Source organism: Lactuca serriola, chromosome 9 (genome assembly GCF_051521515.1).
Source record: "Lactuca serriola cultivar US96UC23 chromosome 9, Lser_US96UC23_V15, whole genome shotgun sequence".
NCBI lineage: Eukaryota > Viridiplantae > Streptophyta > Magnoliopsida > Asterales > Asteraceae > Lactuca > Lactuca serriola.
In genome coordinates, this window is record NC_136416.1 from 163415447 (window position 1) to 163432797 (window position 17351).

The 17351-nt window shown below is 34.9% G+C and overlaps 1 protein-coding gene and 1 pseudogene across 1 annotated transcript; both read left to right on the plus strand.

The window, feature by feature from the left end:
- Nucleotides 1-249: 249 nt before the first annotated feature.
- Nucleotides 250-3407, plus strand: LOC145076231 (uncharacterized). Its single transcript, XM_079022181.1, has 8 exons — nucleotides 250-605; nucleotides 692-833; nucleotides 925-1068; nucleotides 1149-1599; nucleotides 1964-2139; nucleotides 2247-2513; nucleotides 2588-2767; nucleotides 2884-3407. Exons 1-8 carry the CDS (start codon nucleotides 268-270, stop codon nucleotides 3295-3297), a joined length of 2112 nt encoding a protein of 703 aa, XP_078878307.1. The 5' UTR covers nucleotides 250-267; the 3' UTR covers nucleotides 3298-3407.
- A 12269-nt stretch (nucleotides 3408-15676) lies between these two features.
- On the plus strand, nucleotides 15677-17010 carry LOC145076232 (mitogen-activated protein kinase kinase kinase 18 pseudogene; annotated as a pseudogene).
- Nucleotides 17011-17351: the final 341 nt, after the last annotated feature.

The following is a 17351-nucleotide window of genomic DNA, read 5'->3' on the forward strand; positions in this document are numbered from 1 at the left end:
TTGCAGCATGATTTTAGTTTAATGAATACGAAAGCCTTTGCGAACCTAAAAGGCTCTGGCGGTAACATATGGGAAGTCTTTGAAGTTTTAGATGATGCCCGACGTGCTATTTTCAGAAATACCGTCTTTGGCTATTTTATTGATGTCCCTCGTTTACAAGGGGACGCTTTATTGTTTCATAAAATGTTCCTTCATCAGATCCGGCCGGACCCTGTTTTATCTCCAGATGGAATAAAACGTTTATATTTTCGAGTACGCAATACCAAAATGGTTTATGGGCCGGAAGAGTTTTGTTTGATTACCGGCTTCAATTTTGGGGAGTATCCAAAAAACATTGGGAGAAAAGGGTCGGAAAAATTAATAAGCAGTAAAAAAAGATGTTTACTGCGTGAACGGCTATTTCCGGACCATACTAATAGTTCGGTGAAAATCGGCGACCTGAAAAGTTTAATTTTAAATCAAACATTCCTAGCACTTGACGACCTTGATGCAGTTAGAGTATGTTTGATATACATTTTGTGTGAAGGTTTTTTGGGCAAAGAAGTTAACGATCGGGTGCCACAAGATTGGTTTTTTTTGGCTGAGAATTTGGATCTCTGGAATAGGTATATTTTCTTTACGTTAAAAGTTCTATTTTATTAAAGTTATAATTTATATAATAATGAATTTTGTTTTTTTTTTGTTTTGTTAGCTTCGCTTGGGGTAGCTATCTATGGGATTTTACTTATGTTGACCTTGAGGATACGTGGAGTAAGATACATCATTATTTATCACTTCCTCAGCGTGGTCAAACTTTAAAGTATTCCGTCTCAGGATTTACGGCTCCAATTAGGGTATAAAAATTTTCTTATATTTATATTGTTTTATTGTTATCTTTTTTATTTTAATTTTAACTTTTATTACTGTTATTGTACAAAATTGTAGATATGGATATATGAGATGATTCCGGCTGTTCGTGCATGTGGATTTGCATTGAGAAAAAATAAAGACTTGCCTCGGATGAAAAGATGGAGCGGAACAAAAAAATTGAAATGGGTTGACGTGAACAAGATTTGGTCAAAGATGCAGGTTTAAAAATATTTCGTTTATTATTAATAAAGTTGATTATTATAGTTTTATATGCATTTTTAATATGTTTAATTTTTTAGGAGGGGCTACCACCAAGACAAAACATGTTACCGGGTGATGGTGAGATGACATCTTTTTATTATATGTCATTTCAAAAGTATGTATATGGTGAAGGGAAAGCAGTTCCATCCCCAGTACGAGACCATTTTAGGAGACAAGACGAATCTTCGTCTAGTATGTCGTCCAGTGGTCGCTCTCATGGTAGAGGTCGGGGCAGTGGGAAACACAAGCTAGACGAGTTGTTGAAACGGGTACATGCACTGGAGCAGCATGTGTTTATGAACCGACAACCTACAGAGGTTTTTGTTGAAGAAGTGAATAATGACCAATTTTGGAACGACATTTTTTTTGATGATACGACAGTGTCACAAAGAAATTATGATGAACAGGTTAGTTACACGCTACATTATTTATTAAATTTTATTAACATATATGAATACCTGTGTTCATATTTTATATTTGAAAATATAGGTTGTGCAAGATGAAGTGATGAATAAAAACAATACAACTCAAAATGTTTTTGGTGATACTCAAGACGACAAGGTTGTTATAGATGTTACCTTTACGATTTTAATAATTACTTTTTAATAAAGTGTCTTTCGTTATTAAGTAAAAAGTTATATTTTTAATGTAGGTGTTGGAGGAGAGTAATCAGTATGCGGGGAACAAATTTGATGATGATGTGTTTGATGTAAACGATTATAGTGAAGTTAAAGAGGTTATTATAGTTACATTAATATTATATTAATATTTTGTTTATTTAGATATTATTGCTTATTAAATTATGTGTATTTCGTTATTAAGTATAAAGTATTATCTTTAATGTAGGAGTGAGAGGAGAGGAATGACAATGCAGGGAACAAATTTGATGATGATGTGCCGGATGAAGACGAACTAATAATAACGGGAAATGTAGATTATTTTCATGATGATGATGATGACAAAGAAGTTACACCCGATAAACCTAGGAGTCGAAAACCATCACAATTTTTATGCACTCCTTACACCGAGGTATTCGTTTTATTTATAAACTGATGATTTTATGTTTATGTGAATTATCTATGTTTATGTGAATTATCTGAAAGATATACATTTAAACATATGAATATTGTTTTTAGTTGCACACGACACCGAAACAAAAAAGAAGAACAAAAAAGAAGGTTGGTACGAAATCAACATGCCCCGTTCCTCCTCCAGTTTTTGGTGTTGCTCATGACTTCTCCATGTTGCGCCTGCAACCTTACGTAGCAGGCGGTGAGGATGTCATCCAAAATTATGTATTGCATTCATACGATGTGCAGCATCGTTTGTTTAATTTCGTGTTAGATAGAGATTTTTGGAGCTCATTGTTTGGGCATACACACGACGGATGGTTGGAGTCAGCGGTAAATAAATTGTTAATTAATTCTTTTAAAAGTTAATTGTTTTTTAGTCAATAACAAAAGTATCATGTGTGCAGCATATAACCATTTGGTACCGACTTTTGATGGAGAGACGGTTTGAGAGCGACCGACATACAATAATGCCTCCAAATTTTTTTGTTTCTCATGCTTTGGAAGAAGGACAGGACTGGAGGGCGTTTATGGCTGGTATTGCTACATACCCTAACTTCATGGTTGCTTGGTGGGATGTTGATACGGTAAACTTAATAGTTTATATTGAAAATAATATCGTTTTTTTGTTATGTTTTTGTATTGTGATGTTTTTGTATTGTGATGTAAATAAACATAATTTTATTTTCTGATCCTTATACAGGTCTTATTGCCGATTCATTCATCCCCTAATCATTGGCTATTTGGGGAACTACGATTAGCGTCAATGGAAGTGCATATTTATGACAGTCTTGGTAGAGGTGCTTATGAAAAATTCCAATCCGAAGGAATCTTTTCCAAATTTGAACGTCGGGTGGCAAATTATTTGGACAAGATTAAGTATTGGGCGCGGAGGAACATCCCAAGGATTCCATTGAATATGCAATTCATTTATGAAGAAAACGTTCCCCAACAAAGTAGTCATTTGGGAGATTGCGGTGTTTTTCTTTGTATGTTTATGGAGCAATTGGTTTCAGGTCAACCAATACGTGTTCTTATTGACCCAAAGAACGCAGCTTTAGAGTTCCGTCTCCGGATGGCAAAAATTATTTGGGGGTCTAGTCTTGCTCCTCTGTAGTTGGATTATATAAATGTATATACAAATTAATGTTGGATTTCATTATTAGTTTATCTTTAGAGTTTACTCAACGGATGACAAAAAATATAACGTTACGACAATTACAACAATTTAATGACCTACTAATTACTTATCAATAAATTCAACATAAGAACGACCACAACATTTGTTTTAACGTTACAAATACAACAATTTATTGACCAAACAACTTCAAAACCATAAAAACAATATTGAAAAACTTACAACTTGTAAACAAGAACTGCCAAGAACAACACCCAACTACAAACCAACGCTATCTTTAACTTCTTATTTTCTGATTGAAAGAGCTTATTAGAGTTAGCTACTTTAGCTATTACCATAGAAGATTGGTCCTTCTCTTCATCAACCCAACTGATAAACCCGCATTTTGGTCCCTGTTAAATTTAATATCCACAGTAAGAAAATAAATTTGTGTCATGTAAACACGAGGGTTTAAATTTGAATGACGGTAAGAACATGATACCAAATACGGGCAAGCGTAGAACAATCTTCCTGGGTTTTTAGCTGTACCCGAAATCCTAACGATACGTTCTCCTCCACAATTGCAGTATGCCATTAGCCTTCTTATTCTTTTAAATCGGAGTTACTTTCTCAGTTAAATTTTTTCATAATGAGTGACACCCATTTATAGAATAAATCATATTACGGACAATTCTTTTTGACTATGAAATAAACTGGTTTGACTATGAATTCATAAAAGTTCAACTATGAAATGCAGACAAGTACATTCTGTAGTATTGTCATGTCGGTCAGTGAAATTTGACTATGAAATGAACTGGTTTGACTATGAATTCAAAATGTTCAACTACGAATTTAAAGGGTTAAACTATGAATTTTGATCAGTAGAGATACAATATCTTCTATTTATAATTCCATTTGTGTGATCATTGTAGAGCACAATTATCGGTATTGAAAATGAGTAGTCACAGCCAAAGAACCTTTTCTCAACTACCAATTTTCTTGCATAACCTTCAAAGAACAAATCCTAATACCTTCACAGCCATTAAGAAAACCGATAACAACCGCTTTCAATTCTGTTTTGTGGCTTTAGGTTGCGTGGTATAACATACTTCTTTTATTGAGTTATACAATATTTCATGGTAATCTATGTCGATTAGTTCTTACATAACACTAATATGTCTTCGTTTTTATGTAGATTCGTACCTTCCTTAGGTGCATGATACCGCTGATATATGTAGGTTATTTACCCCTTCTTGGGAGCTTTCTGACAACAATGTACTTCGCAGTGGCTTTAGATGGAAATCATGAGCCACTACTCTTAGCACTTGGTTTGGGAACCTTACAGTGTGAAGAATCATGGAGATGGTTCATGATGAGGTTAAGAGATTGTTTAGGTGAGGACACAGAGGTTGGTTTCATAAGCAACATGTGTGATAACATAGACTTTGGTGTTGACAGTGCCTACCCGGATTCCTATCATGGATATTGTCCTAAAGATATAGCTCGAAAGATACGTGAGTCTATCGGACATAACAATACGGAAGTCGAATCGTTGTTTTGGAAGTCATGCAATGCATATAGCGTTGATGATTTTTACTTGTGTTTCGAAAGGTTGCAAAGTACATGTAGGCAACCACCTTTCTGCACCTTGCTTATGAGTCCAATTTACTGGCTTGACGATATACCGATTTCAAAATGGACAAGAGCATTTTTCCCAAAAATACGTTACAATGTTAAATCGATTGACGTCCCTGAAATTTTGCAAATTATATCCTCACGTGAGTTTCCTATAACAACGATAATTGAGTTAACCACCACGTCGATAAAATCAAAGTATGCTGAGCGGGCCGAACTGGCTGGTAAGGGAGATTGTTATGTTTTGTTTTTTTTTTATTGTGCTGCTATTTTTATTAAAATATCAAATTTTACAGGGAGGTTGTCTGGTGGGTTGACCCCTTACGTTGAGAGTAAGGTTCAAAAAAGTCTCAGCAAGTCTTACAATTGTAATGCAAAACGTTTGTATGGGGATACATTTGAAGTCCATGACACTTTTGCCACCAACAACGTACAACTTGAACGAAGGGTATGTAGTTGTGGTAAATGGCAAAAAAGCGGTATACCATGTGGCCACGCTATAGCATGTCTAAGAACCCGTACATCTGAGTCCATTCAGAGAATGGTTGAATACAAGTTCACTAATTATGTGTATCGAGTTGCATATGGATCTGAGTTGGTGAATGGTATACCATCATATGAGCATTGGGAAATACCAAATGAAACGGTGGTCCTGTTACCTCCCTCAATGCAGTAGTTATTCATGTAGCACATTTATGTTTTATGTAGTATTATGTATTAGTTTTTTATGTACTCCGTTTTTATTTTACTGTTGTGTTACGTATTAGTTATCCATGTACCCAGTTTATTTTTTATGTCGTATTATGTGTTAGTTATTTATGTACCCCGGTTTTATTTTATTGCTTTCTAAATATTGGCTATTGAGGGAACAACATACATTAAAAGAAATGGACGTTTATTAAATAGTAACGACTAGACACATACAACAAAAAGCAACTTAAATAACGAAAAACAATTAACTTAACCAACATGCATATTAAAAATAAGGGACATTCTTTAAAACATTCCATGCATCTAAGTGGGTAAACTCGCTACCATCGTATTGAAAGCGGTATAGTTCCAAAGCCACCTGCCGTAGAATGTCTTCATCCGTATTTGCATGTTCGTTATCCAACTCGTTATAAATACGTTGAAATTGTTTCACCTTCATTTTCATATTCAAAAACTTCGCTTTGACATCTCTTCTTCTTCGATATTGAGTGCGGTTCATTAAATGGTGAAACAAATGACAGACACGAGACCAAAATGATCCAGCACGAACTTGTGGGGGACCCGGTGGAAAATCCACCTCTACAGTTGTAATCCAAGCTTGAACCAAAGCGACCTCCTCTGCGTTCCTCCATATATGTGGTGAGTCCATAATTGCAAGGAGGGAAGTAATAGAATACAATTACAACGGATATTGAAATCTATTTATAACGACTCCTTACTTTCCTGGTGCAATGAGTTGTCAACTCAAACAGCAATGTATTGTGTTGTCATTCAACTGGGGATGAATTGTCAACTCGAACAGTGATCTGTTGTGTTATAAGTATAGTACACTGCATTCGTCAGTTAATTTTGACTATGAATTGCAGACATATTAGAAGTTTGAACTGCGATTTTGTGTAGAAACTACTATAAATTGACCCTAAGTTACACGCAAAACGTTATTAAATTAACCAATATAGTTGTTCAAATATTGTTTTTTAGATTCTACCCTCTTTGTTTCAATCCAAATGACTTCTATATCATGGAGCAATGAAGAGTTCTTGGTTCTTACACATGCTTACATTCATGTGTACGAGACAAGCAAGTTGAATGATCCAATGTTTTGGAGCCGTCTAACAAATATTTTCAATGCTGCAAACCGAATGGCTACAAGAAACGATCGTGACGAACTAGACATCTTAGCAAGATGGTATGAAATGAAAACCGAAGTTCTATTATTCAACGATCTTTATACCAAAATTGACGACGCCCGTCTAAATGCTACTGAGGATGTCATCTTGGAAGCTGCTAAGGAGGAATACAAGTCATTAAGTAACGGGTTGGAATTCCAGTTTGAAGCCCCTTGGAATATTTTGAAATATATCTCGTTTGTTTAAAATCTATTTTAGTTTATTATTTCAGTACTAGGTTATTTTCATGTACTAGGTTATTTTCATGTATTTCTTATGTATTTCGTATGTATTTCGTTTGTTTAAAATCTATTTTAGTTTATTATGTGAGTACTAGGTTATTTTCATGTATTTCGTATGTAATTCGTATGTGTTTCATATGTTTAAAATATATTTTAGTTTAGTATGTGAGAAACTCGTATGATTAAGTTGAGTTAATATATTTTAGTTTATTATGTGAGAAACTCGTATGATTAACTTGGGTTAATAAATGGCCATTGCATTAGTTATCAAAATATATTAGAATACATTAGTAACAAGATTCCATGAACCATTAAAACATCACAACAATTACATGAAAAAAACGACATAATACGATCAAAGCATTAACGTAAAACACAAGTCCATGGCTTATTCTTAACACAAATTAGAGCGGTCTACTTGAAATACTGTTTATCTCTAACAACCTTCCAAACTTCCTCATATTCGAAGTCTCTGCCTTCATGCTCAAAGATGTAAAACTCTGTAACAACTTCCAAGAACTCTTCTTCGTCACGACAACGAACATTGTTACGTTTCGCATAACTACATGCTCGATTGAACCATGTCACTTCCTCCTTTACATCCGTCCACTTAGTAACAACATCTGATTTTTCTCTTTTTTGCCCTTCTCCCATCTCATGGTTAAACAAAGATGTGATGCGACTCCATTCATCACCAATTAGGCAATGCGGGGGAGCAAGTAACGGTTCACCATCCTTAACACTTAGCCAGCACCGTGTTAGAACTAACACCTCGTTTGTCGTCCATGGCCTTTCAGAATTGGAACCAGGTACTTCATTCGAAGAACTTGCTGCATTCGACGACATTTCTAATAATGGGAATTCGTTTCGTTTAGGTGATTTGGGTGTTTGGTTTATAGATCTTAAACATCTATTTATATAAATAAATAGACTATGAAATAATACTTTGACTACGAAATGGTTATATTTGGACTACGAATTTCAGCTTTATGCAGTGTTTTGTCATGTCAAACTGTCATTTATCTCTTGTCACTAAAGGGACCCACTGGGATGTGCAGGTTACTACAGTGACTTGTCATTACTGTCTAGTCATTTCAAAGTTGGACTTCTCATTACTGTCTAGTATGTATAAATACCACTTATTGCTCCAGTTTAATACAACATCGATTTTATTATGAGTTCCTCACACAAATTCGAAATTTGCTCATGCAACGAAGTAGATTGTTACTACTGTGATTCGGTAGACCCTTTTTTTACACCCTCTTCAGCCGGGTCATATATGTCACATGAAAATTTTGAAGAATTAAAGAAGGCTGAAGCACAACAAGAAGAGGACAAAGAGTCATCCCGACTTCTCACTCAACTTGCTAATGATATAGGTTCGGAATGCAAACAAGCTGAAGAATGGATTGACCTCAATAAAAACAAAATCAAAGAGCATAAAGATTGGATAAAAAAGAGTAAGAAGGCAATCAAAACGACTGAAAAACGGCTTGCTGAGAAGGATGAGCAGTTGATACACATTATGGTAAAAAAGGATCGTTTCGAAGACAAAATGAGAATTAGGGATGACTATATAACAATGGAGAAAGAGAAGTACCCGTTGCAGTTCCCTGAGTTTAAAAATTAGTTATAAAGTTGTTGTAATATTATCATGAAACATATTAGGTTGCCAAATGAGCGTTTGTTGTTTTTTTTAAATAACATGTTGTAACTGTTAAAATAAATCTGCAAACTATATTTTATAATATAAAGGCTTCATTCATTGTTATAATCAACAAACTTAACTAAAATATGAAAGCATAGCAATGTCTTGTAAGAGTTAATAAAAATATTACAATACATAATAAGCTAACAACTCGTCATTACTCTTAATTTCAAGGTTGTTTTATATCAAAATCAGCGTTATGGGTTTGTGAGCAACCCGCTGAACCACCAATATTATATGCCATTTCTGCAGTAGAAATTATGTGACCTGCTCTGCTACCAGACGCCCTTCCAGTACAATTATTTCTCGTGTGTCCTAGGTGACCACATGTAGAACACTCTTTTATAATTGGACCCTCGCCTTGGGATGGAATGCGGTCTGTGTTTCTTGGCCTGCCTGGCTGACGTTTATCCATTATAGGTGGCTTAACAATCATCAAATCATCGGGGATCTCCCATTCGGATGGCTTCGGCAGAGGGTTTACTGATTCCTCATATGTTTTCCTCAGTGTTTCGGTAAAGTAAGCATTTAATGCAAACCTCGAGCAGTCTTGGTAATTGTTCACTGTTAAACATCTTATGACATGACCACAAGGTATCCCATCAAGTTGCCAATGCCTACATGTACATGTCATATGTTGAAAATCAACAATCACATTTTGTGCCCCCTTTTTGACCTCGCATTTCGTATTTGAGATCATGCGAACATCCCATTTGGTAAAAATTTTCTTGTTTTCTTTTACAACTTCATCCGCCCAAGGGGTAAGTGTTGTTGTTGCTTCCGCTAAAAAAACAGCCAAAATGAAGAAGTTAAAATCAATAACATCGAAACTAATAAAACATTAATATTACAAATTTGCGTAATACCTGCAAAGTTACGTCTTTGAAACCACCATTGTTGCATTGTAGCACGAAAAAAATCAATCAACATAAGTATTGGCACCTTACGTGCGTGTCTAGATAATGCATTTATAGACTCCGCACTGTTGGACGACATAAGATTGTATCGGTTCCCTTTAAAATGTGCCCTTGACCAGGTTTCTGGATTTATACTTTTTAAGTACTCCCATACTGGTTCTTTTGTCTTTTTCATAACATCCATGGCAGCATCAAAAGCATCAACTGTGTACGCCCTACACGCCTCCCAAAAAATTCCTTTAACCGTCTTACTCTTGCCGAATCTAGATACTATGTTGAAATACAAATGGACACCACATATTCCATGATGAGCGTGAGGAAAAATGTTGGCAACGGATGTTGCTATAGATGGAGACCTATCAGATATAATTGTAAGCTCCTGCATATTTCCTATGCAATCACGTAGTTTTTGAAAAAACCATGTCCAAGAATCAGTACACTCATTTTTGCATATACCATATGCAACCGGTAATATTTGATTTTGTCCGTCCTTAGTAACTGCAAGTAGCATGGTACCTTTGAACTCGCCCTTTAGGTGAGCTCCATCTACTACTAGGGTCGGCTTACAAAAATTGACAAAAGCTCGTACCTACAATACATTGTATATCTATTCAAATACACCAAAATAAATATTAAAAAAAAATTAGAACATGATAATACTAACCGAGCAACCGAGTGCGACGTACAAAAACTCAAACCGATCATCAGCATCTGTTTTAATATGTGTGACAGTACCCGGATTATGTTTGGCCAAGTTGTGACAATACGCCGGAAGTTTGGTAAAAGAATCCTCTTTCGTACCCCTTAACGACAACAATGCATATTGTTTCGCACGCCATGCCTGATGGTATGAGATATTGATATTCAATTGAGCATTCATATCATTAACAATTTCTTTTCCCCGATAAACTCTACTATAGTCTTCAGCCAAAACATCAGCAACATATTCACCCAAAACATATTTGTTTGCTTGTCGATGATTAGGTTGCAACAATGTTGAAGAACATGTGTGTACATCAACAAATTTATTCACTTGGAAAAGTCCATCAGTATTTTTAATTGCTTTTGCTCTTAGTAACCAAGAACAATTTTTCGAAACACACACAGCTTCATACCTTGATTTGGTGGATCTACTTGTCCTCGTCTGGAAACCTTCTCGAAGACATTTTTTACCAATACACCGCTTTAAAAGTTCTTTGTTTTTAAATATACTCTCACATTGAATCTTTTGAAGATTAATGTCTACCATCTGTGTTGGGATATCTTCATTATTATCAACTGGCCATGCTGGTACAGGGGGCATACCGTAAAAAAGGTTATCGGGATACTTAGCTTTAACTTCATCACCCAACTCATCTCTATCGGAATTACTTTGTAGCTCGGTTATATCTAAACATACATCACCAACATCAACATAATGCCCGTAAACATGATTTTTTTCATTTTTTTGAGTTGAATTTTTTTTCTTTTTAGTTTTATCTACCACACGCCTATTCATAAGTTTAACTTCTTGTTCGGCAACATCATCACAACGACCACCAACATGATTAAGATATGTACCAACATCATCATCACCAACATACTTGTAATTCTCGGGATCCACATATTGAATAGGTGAATAACTAACATTAACATTTTCAGCAACACTGTGAAACTGAGGTACACTAGGAGTATTGAAAGTACCTATCGGATCGTTGCTCCCTTTAAAACTGCATAAATTACCAACAACTTCGTTTCCAATTTCACCGCCCCCATTAACCTCCTCAACTTCATCAACCACCACAAACACTTTCACAGCCCTTCCTCCACTACATTTGATTACGTTTATCAACATTCTAACATCCACGTCTTCAACTATAGCTATATAATAATTTAATTCAGGATGGTGGAAACGAAGACTAATTCTATATTTGTCTAACAAACCAATTTTGCTTCTTACCATAGATACAAAATCACTATAACTAATATACTCAGAAAATATCAAAGCAAATTCAGAAATACCTCCATGTGGACATATGTATTCCAGATTAGTTCCATTAACTTGCCATCTCCCACCGGTTACAAGACAAACCAAATATTCAATCATTTTTTGAGCAAATTGTAGAGATAGAGAGTATTTCACAAACCAAATAACAACCAAAATGATATTTTTTCTACAAAAATTTTTATATAGCAAAGCCCATTTCGTAGTCAAACCAATTCATTTCGTAGTCAACCTTAAAAAAAAAAAAAAAAAAAAAAAAAATCATCATTTCGCAGATAGGATCAGAGGATTTCGCAGATGGGACCTATTCCATCTGCGAAATTACCCCTATTTATACCGAAAAATATTAAAAAAAAAAAAAAATTCTCATCTGCGAATGTACAAGTGCCTGAAGCACAACTGTGCTTCAGGCACTTGTACATTCGCAGATGAGATGCCCATTTCGCAGATGGGGCCTTCTCATCTGCGAAATGGGTGGCTATTTTTGTAATCCCGATTTTTTTTGGCTATTTTTGTAATGCAATTAGTATAATTGGCTATTTTTGTCATTTTCTCTTATTATATTAGATTTGGAAAGGATGCCATCTGAAAACCAAGGCTCTAATTAGGATCATGAGCTTCTCAAAGAAAATAGGATTTTAATTTCGTACCCCTTCAAAGACGATATTCGGTTTCGGAAAGAAATTAGGTTTCTAATTTCTTAAGCTTCTAAAAACGATACAGAACGATGGAGATGAGAAAATGGGGAAAATTGATGATCTTGTATGAGAAATATAGATCTAATCTGGTGTTGATGTAATAAAATAAAAGAAATAGAAACCTAATTTGGTATTGACTGTAATAAAATAGGAGAAATATAAGAAGTAAAACAAAATGATTTAGCCTTAAATGAGACGATATGAAACAACTAACTACTACGTTAAAAGCAGATACCAAACCCACAAGAAAACATGCACATAAAGATCATCTATGCAAAATTAAAACTTTATATACTTAAAACCCGATTTTTTAACAAATACATAAGTCAAATTTGCAGTTTTCTCAAGATATTATAATAGTTTGATTATTATAAATCCTCATTACATAAAAGGTCGTGGAGTTATGAAATTTAACATTTTTTAGTTGTTTTTAGTTAGTTTGATTGTTCTATTCCCTAAGGCCTATGTCATGACATGAACACTTTTCTTTTCTATAAGTAGAAAATCCTTAGCCTCTGTTATTGTATTTAGTTTTTTATTTATAACTAATAGAGGTGCCACTCTCCTTTAATAATAAGACAAAATTGCAAAAATGATCCCTGTGGTATGCATTTTTTTTGGGGTTTTGGTCCAAACCACGAGTTTTTTGGGTTGGTGGTCCTTTTGACCATGTTTGTTTGTGATTTTGGTCCCTCGGAAAACTGAAAAGACTAAAATGCCCTTACTGATATATTTTTCTATTTAATTTAAAAGAAAAAGAAAATAAATAACTAATTTGGGCCCACATCTTTCTCTTTCTCTCTCTCTCTCTCTCTCTCTCTCTAGCCATTCCTTCATTCATCGGGTAGAATACATTCCTTCAAAACTTCCTGTTTTTCTTCATCACCGGCCAAGGAAGAGGTTGTCGGCCACCGGAGCTGCCTTTTCCTTCCTTTTCTGGCCGAGCAACGCCACCTAAACACCCCTAAAGATCGTCATTCTCTCCTAACCCCTTGTTTGTTGTGTTTTCTGTCGAATTAAGAAAGAAGAAACAATGAGGAACTACTAGAGCAGCCCTTATCCCCACCATTGTCGGCGATGATAGTCACCAACAACTGCCTCTCTTTCTGCCTTCGTTCCTTTCTTCTTGATCTGTTGAATCTCGTTGGTTGGAGCTTTTGGGGGAAATACACTTACGTTCTTAATCGACTTCAGGTAACATTTTCTTTTATCCCCGATGACCGGATTTTGTGTTGGATCGAAATTTGGAGTTTATTGTTATGTGATTGTTTTAGGGTATACTAGAGTTGGTGTTCTCTAAACCAAGGGCAAAGATGAACCTATGTTTCCGTCTGCAATTTCCAACTTCCTATCAACAACGATACTACAGGATTCGTATTTGGTTTATGTTTGTTCTACGTATTCCAGTCAACAGCCTTTACTTCAATCTATGGATGTGTTTCTTTCTTTTGCTCAGTTATGTGGCTTAATTTCAGATTATGGAGGTGGACGCCCCTTAAATTAGGTGGGTATCGTTTGGGTATCAGATGGTTTTTCATTGCTTTCATCTAGGTTGCATTGAGATTGTAGGTAGAGGTTTCTCCGACAGTCAAGTGGGGTTGGGAAGGTTGTTTCCCATGGCAATCAAGAGGCGACCTTGCTGCCCTGTTTTACTTTTGTTGGTAACGAACGAGAATGAGAGGGGGGAGGGAAAGGAGGTGGTTTAGTGGTCGGAGGTTGCTCCAGCAGTCGAGTGAGGTTGGGATGGTTGTTTCCGGTGGGGAGAAGGTGGTGGTAGTGGGGGTGGTGTAGCTTCTTCCTGCTTATTTTCCGGCACAACAATAAAAGGTGGCGGAGCTGTGGGATTTACGGTGGCATTTAGTGGCCGACGGGAGGCTATCAGGTGGTGTGGTGGCTGCCTCTAGATCACCAGAGGTGGTAGTCTCCACTCTTTGGCTTCGTTTTTCCGGGAAGGCTAGGAAGAGATAAAGGGTCGAGATTTTAAGAGAGAGAGAGAGAGAGAGAGAGAGAGAGAGGTGAATAAGTGGACCTACTTTTATATTTATTAATAATAACAATTTTAAAAAGTAAATGAAAAATGAAAACTAAATTTGTTAAGGGTATAATAAACATTTTAGTTTAGACAGGGACTAAAACTGCAAGCAAACTAGCTCAAAATGACCACCAACCCAAAAAACTCATGGTTTGGACCAAAACCTAAAAAAATACATACCACAGGGAGCATTTTTGTAATTTTTTCTAATAATAATAATAATAATAATAATAATAATAATAATAATAATAATGATTTATGGCATAAATTCCTATTAAAAATGCTTATATATAATTTTATTTTTTAAACAAGTTGTTATTGTTTGAATATATTATAATTTTTGAAAACTAAATAACTATGTGGTCACCGTTGATAGTATCAATTAAAAATTACATATTAAATGATTTTTTTTTATTTAAAAAGGTTTTTCATTCACTTTTTCTCAATCAAATTTATTCAATTGGACTTTTATTCCTTTTAAGTTTTAACATCTGTATCATGTTAAATAAGTAATTAATTATTATATTTGATTTTTAGTTTATTCCCATCATCATTCTCCATCATAAAAGATGCGATATCATAATATATACTATTAAATAGTGAATTATTTTAAATGTAAACCGAATGAGGGGGTCTTAAACCATTAATCATTATTTAATTATAGACTAAAGTTTGTGGTAATTAAAACAGAAAGAGAAGTATTGTTACTTTGAGTTATTATAATAAGGACAAATGCTATAGAAAACTTTAAGTTTGTATTTGAAAGCATCCAATTTTAATTAACCTAAAATCCCGAAAAAGTAAAACCGACAAAAATTTATAACTTCGATTTTTATGTCATTATCGCTTGTATAATTGTTTTTATTTTCCCTTGTATATTTGTTTTTACAAATTACTGTAAAATAGCATTTGATTTTATTTTCCCTTGTATATTTGTTTTTACAAATTACTGTAAAATAGCATTTGAATATATAACTGTTTTTACAAATTACTGTAAAATAACAATCAAAGATTATATCCAAATTGTTAATTGGAACACATCTTTTGTTTTTATTTGGTGTAATATACAAGTAGATAGCTATCAAATTAGTTCATTTAAAAGATTTTTTGAAATCCTTTGACTCTATGACATTATTTCTTTATCCATTATTTCCTATATTTAATTAATGATTAAATATTTTCTATTTTTTAAATTTACAATTAATACTAGCTGAATATAACCAAAAATAAAAAACCCTCACAACCACAAAATCTATCTTAGTACGTATCATATGTTTGCGTTTATATATAAAGTATCTCTCTGCTCATATGCCATCAAATCACAGCTGAGAGCTGACATAATATACTCTTCAAATTCTCAACTTTTCTCTCTACAATGGAATGGAAAAGAGGTCCGGTAATCGGCCGGGGATCTTACGCCACCGTCTCTGTTGCCACCACCACCACCGGAGACCTTATTGCCGTCAAGTCCACCGAGCTTTCTACCTCTGAGTCCTTACAGAAAGAACAACACTTTCTTTCTCAATTAAGCTCCAAATATATAATCAAGTACATGGGTTTTGATGTTGATTATGATGACAACAAACCCATGTATAATCTGTTCATGGAGTATGCCGTCGATGGAACGATTTCCGATGTTATCACGAAACAAGGAGGATCACTTGACGAGTCTGTGATCCGATCTTATACTCATCAGATTCTACTTGGATTGGATCATCTTCACTGCAATAACTTGGTGCATTGTGATATCAAATGCCGGAACTTATTGGTGTGCAAAGACGGTGTCAAAATCGGCGACTTGGGATGTGCTAAACTGGCGGAAAACGGTGAAGCCACCACTTCTCAGCTTTCCGGTACACCGGTTTTCATGGCGCCTGAAGTTGCAAGAGGCGAAGAACAGGGGTTCCCAGCTGATGTTTGGGCTCTCGGGTGTTCAGTAATTGAAATGGCAACCGGGTCGAACCCGTGGCCGGAGATGAATGATCCAGTGTCTGCTTTATACAGAATTGGATTCTCCGGTGACATACCGGAGTTTCCCAAGTGGCTGCCGGATGAAGGCAAAGATTTCTTGGCTAAATGCTTGAAGACAGACGTTAAAGAAAGGTGGACGATTAAAGAACTTCTGCAACACCCATTTGTTAGTAATATGAATTCAGGTCCTGAAACAAGAAGATCGCCGACGAGTACTCTGGATCAAAGTTTCTGGGAATCTTTATCAGTGTCGGAACCTTCACAGGAACCCGCCCAGATGGTTGACTTTTCCGGCGAATCTCCGGTGGAGAGGATAAGGCAATTGGCTGAAGCGACTCCGTCATGTCTGCCCAATTGGGAGGATGAAGAAGATTGGATCACAGTTAGACGTTATCGGATTGACGAAATGGATGCTGATGATGGTGATCTTGATTATACAGAGTTGTTTAGTTTTTCAAATTTGATTGTAGAAGTAGATGAAGAGCTTGAAAGCTCTGTTAGTGAAGAAGATTTTGGGATCTTTGAGTATCCACTTGTATCTAGAGTTCATGATTTTAATCTGATAATTAACGATAATTTTTTGAAAATAAAAAATCCATCTGTTATGCTTTTAGATCTTTATCTTTCTTCATTAACATTTTATTAATTGTAAAAATCCGATATTTATATAGCTAGTTAACTAAAATCATTCAAATTGACGGGTTTTAGATTATTTAGAGTTCATCATAATCTTATAATTAACGATAATTTTTAAAAAATAAAAAGTCCATTTGTTATGCTTTTCCGATCTTTATGTTTGTTAGATTAGCATTTATTAATCGAAAAAATCTGATATTCATATAGCTAGTTAGCTAAAATAATTCAAATTGATGGGTTTTAGATTATTTAAATTTGAACATTTTAGCATCTCTACCATGAATATGATAAAATAAAGAGTAAACCCAACTAATCGCTTTTTATTTAAAATAATTTTCAGCTTTTTCGATA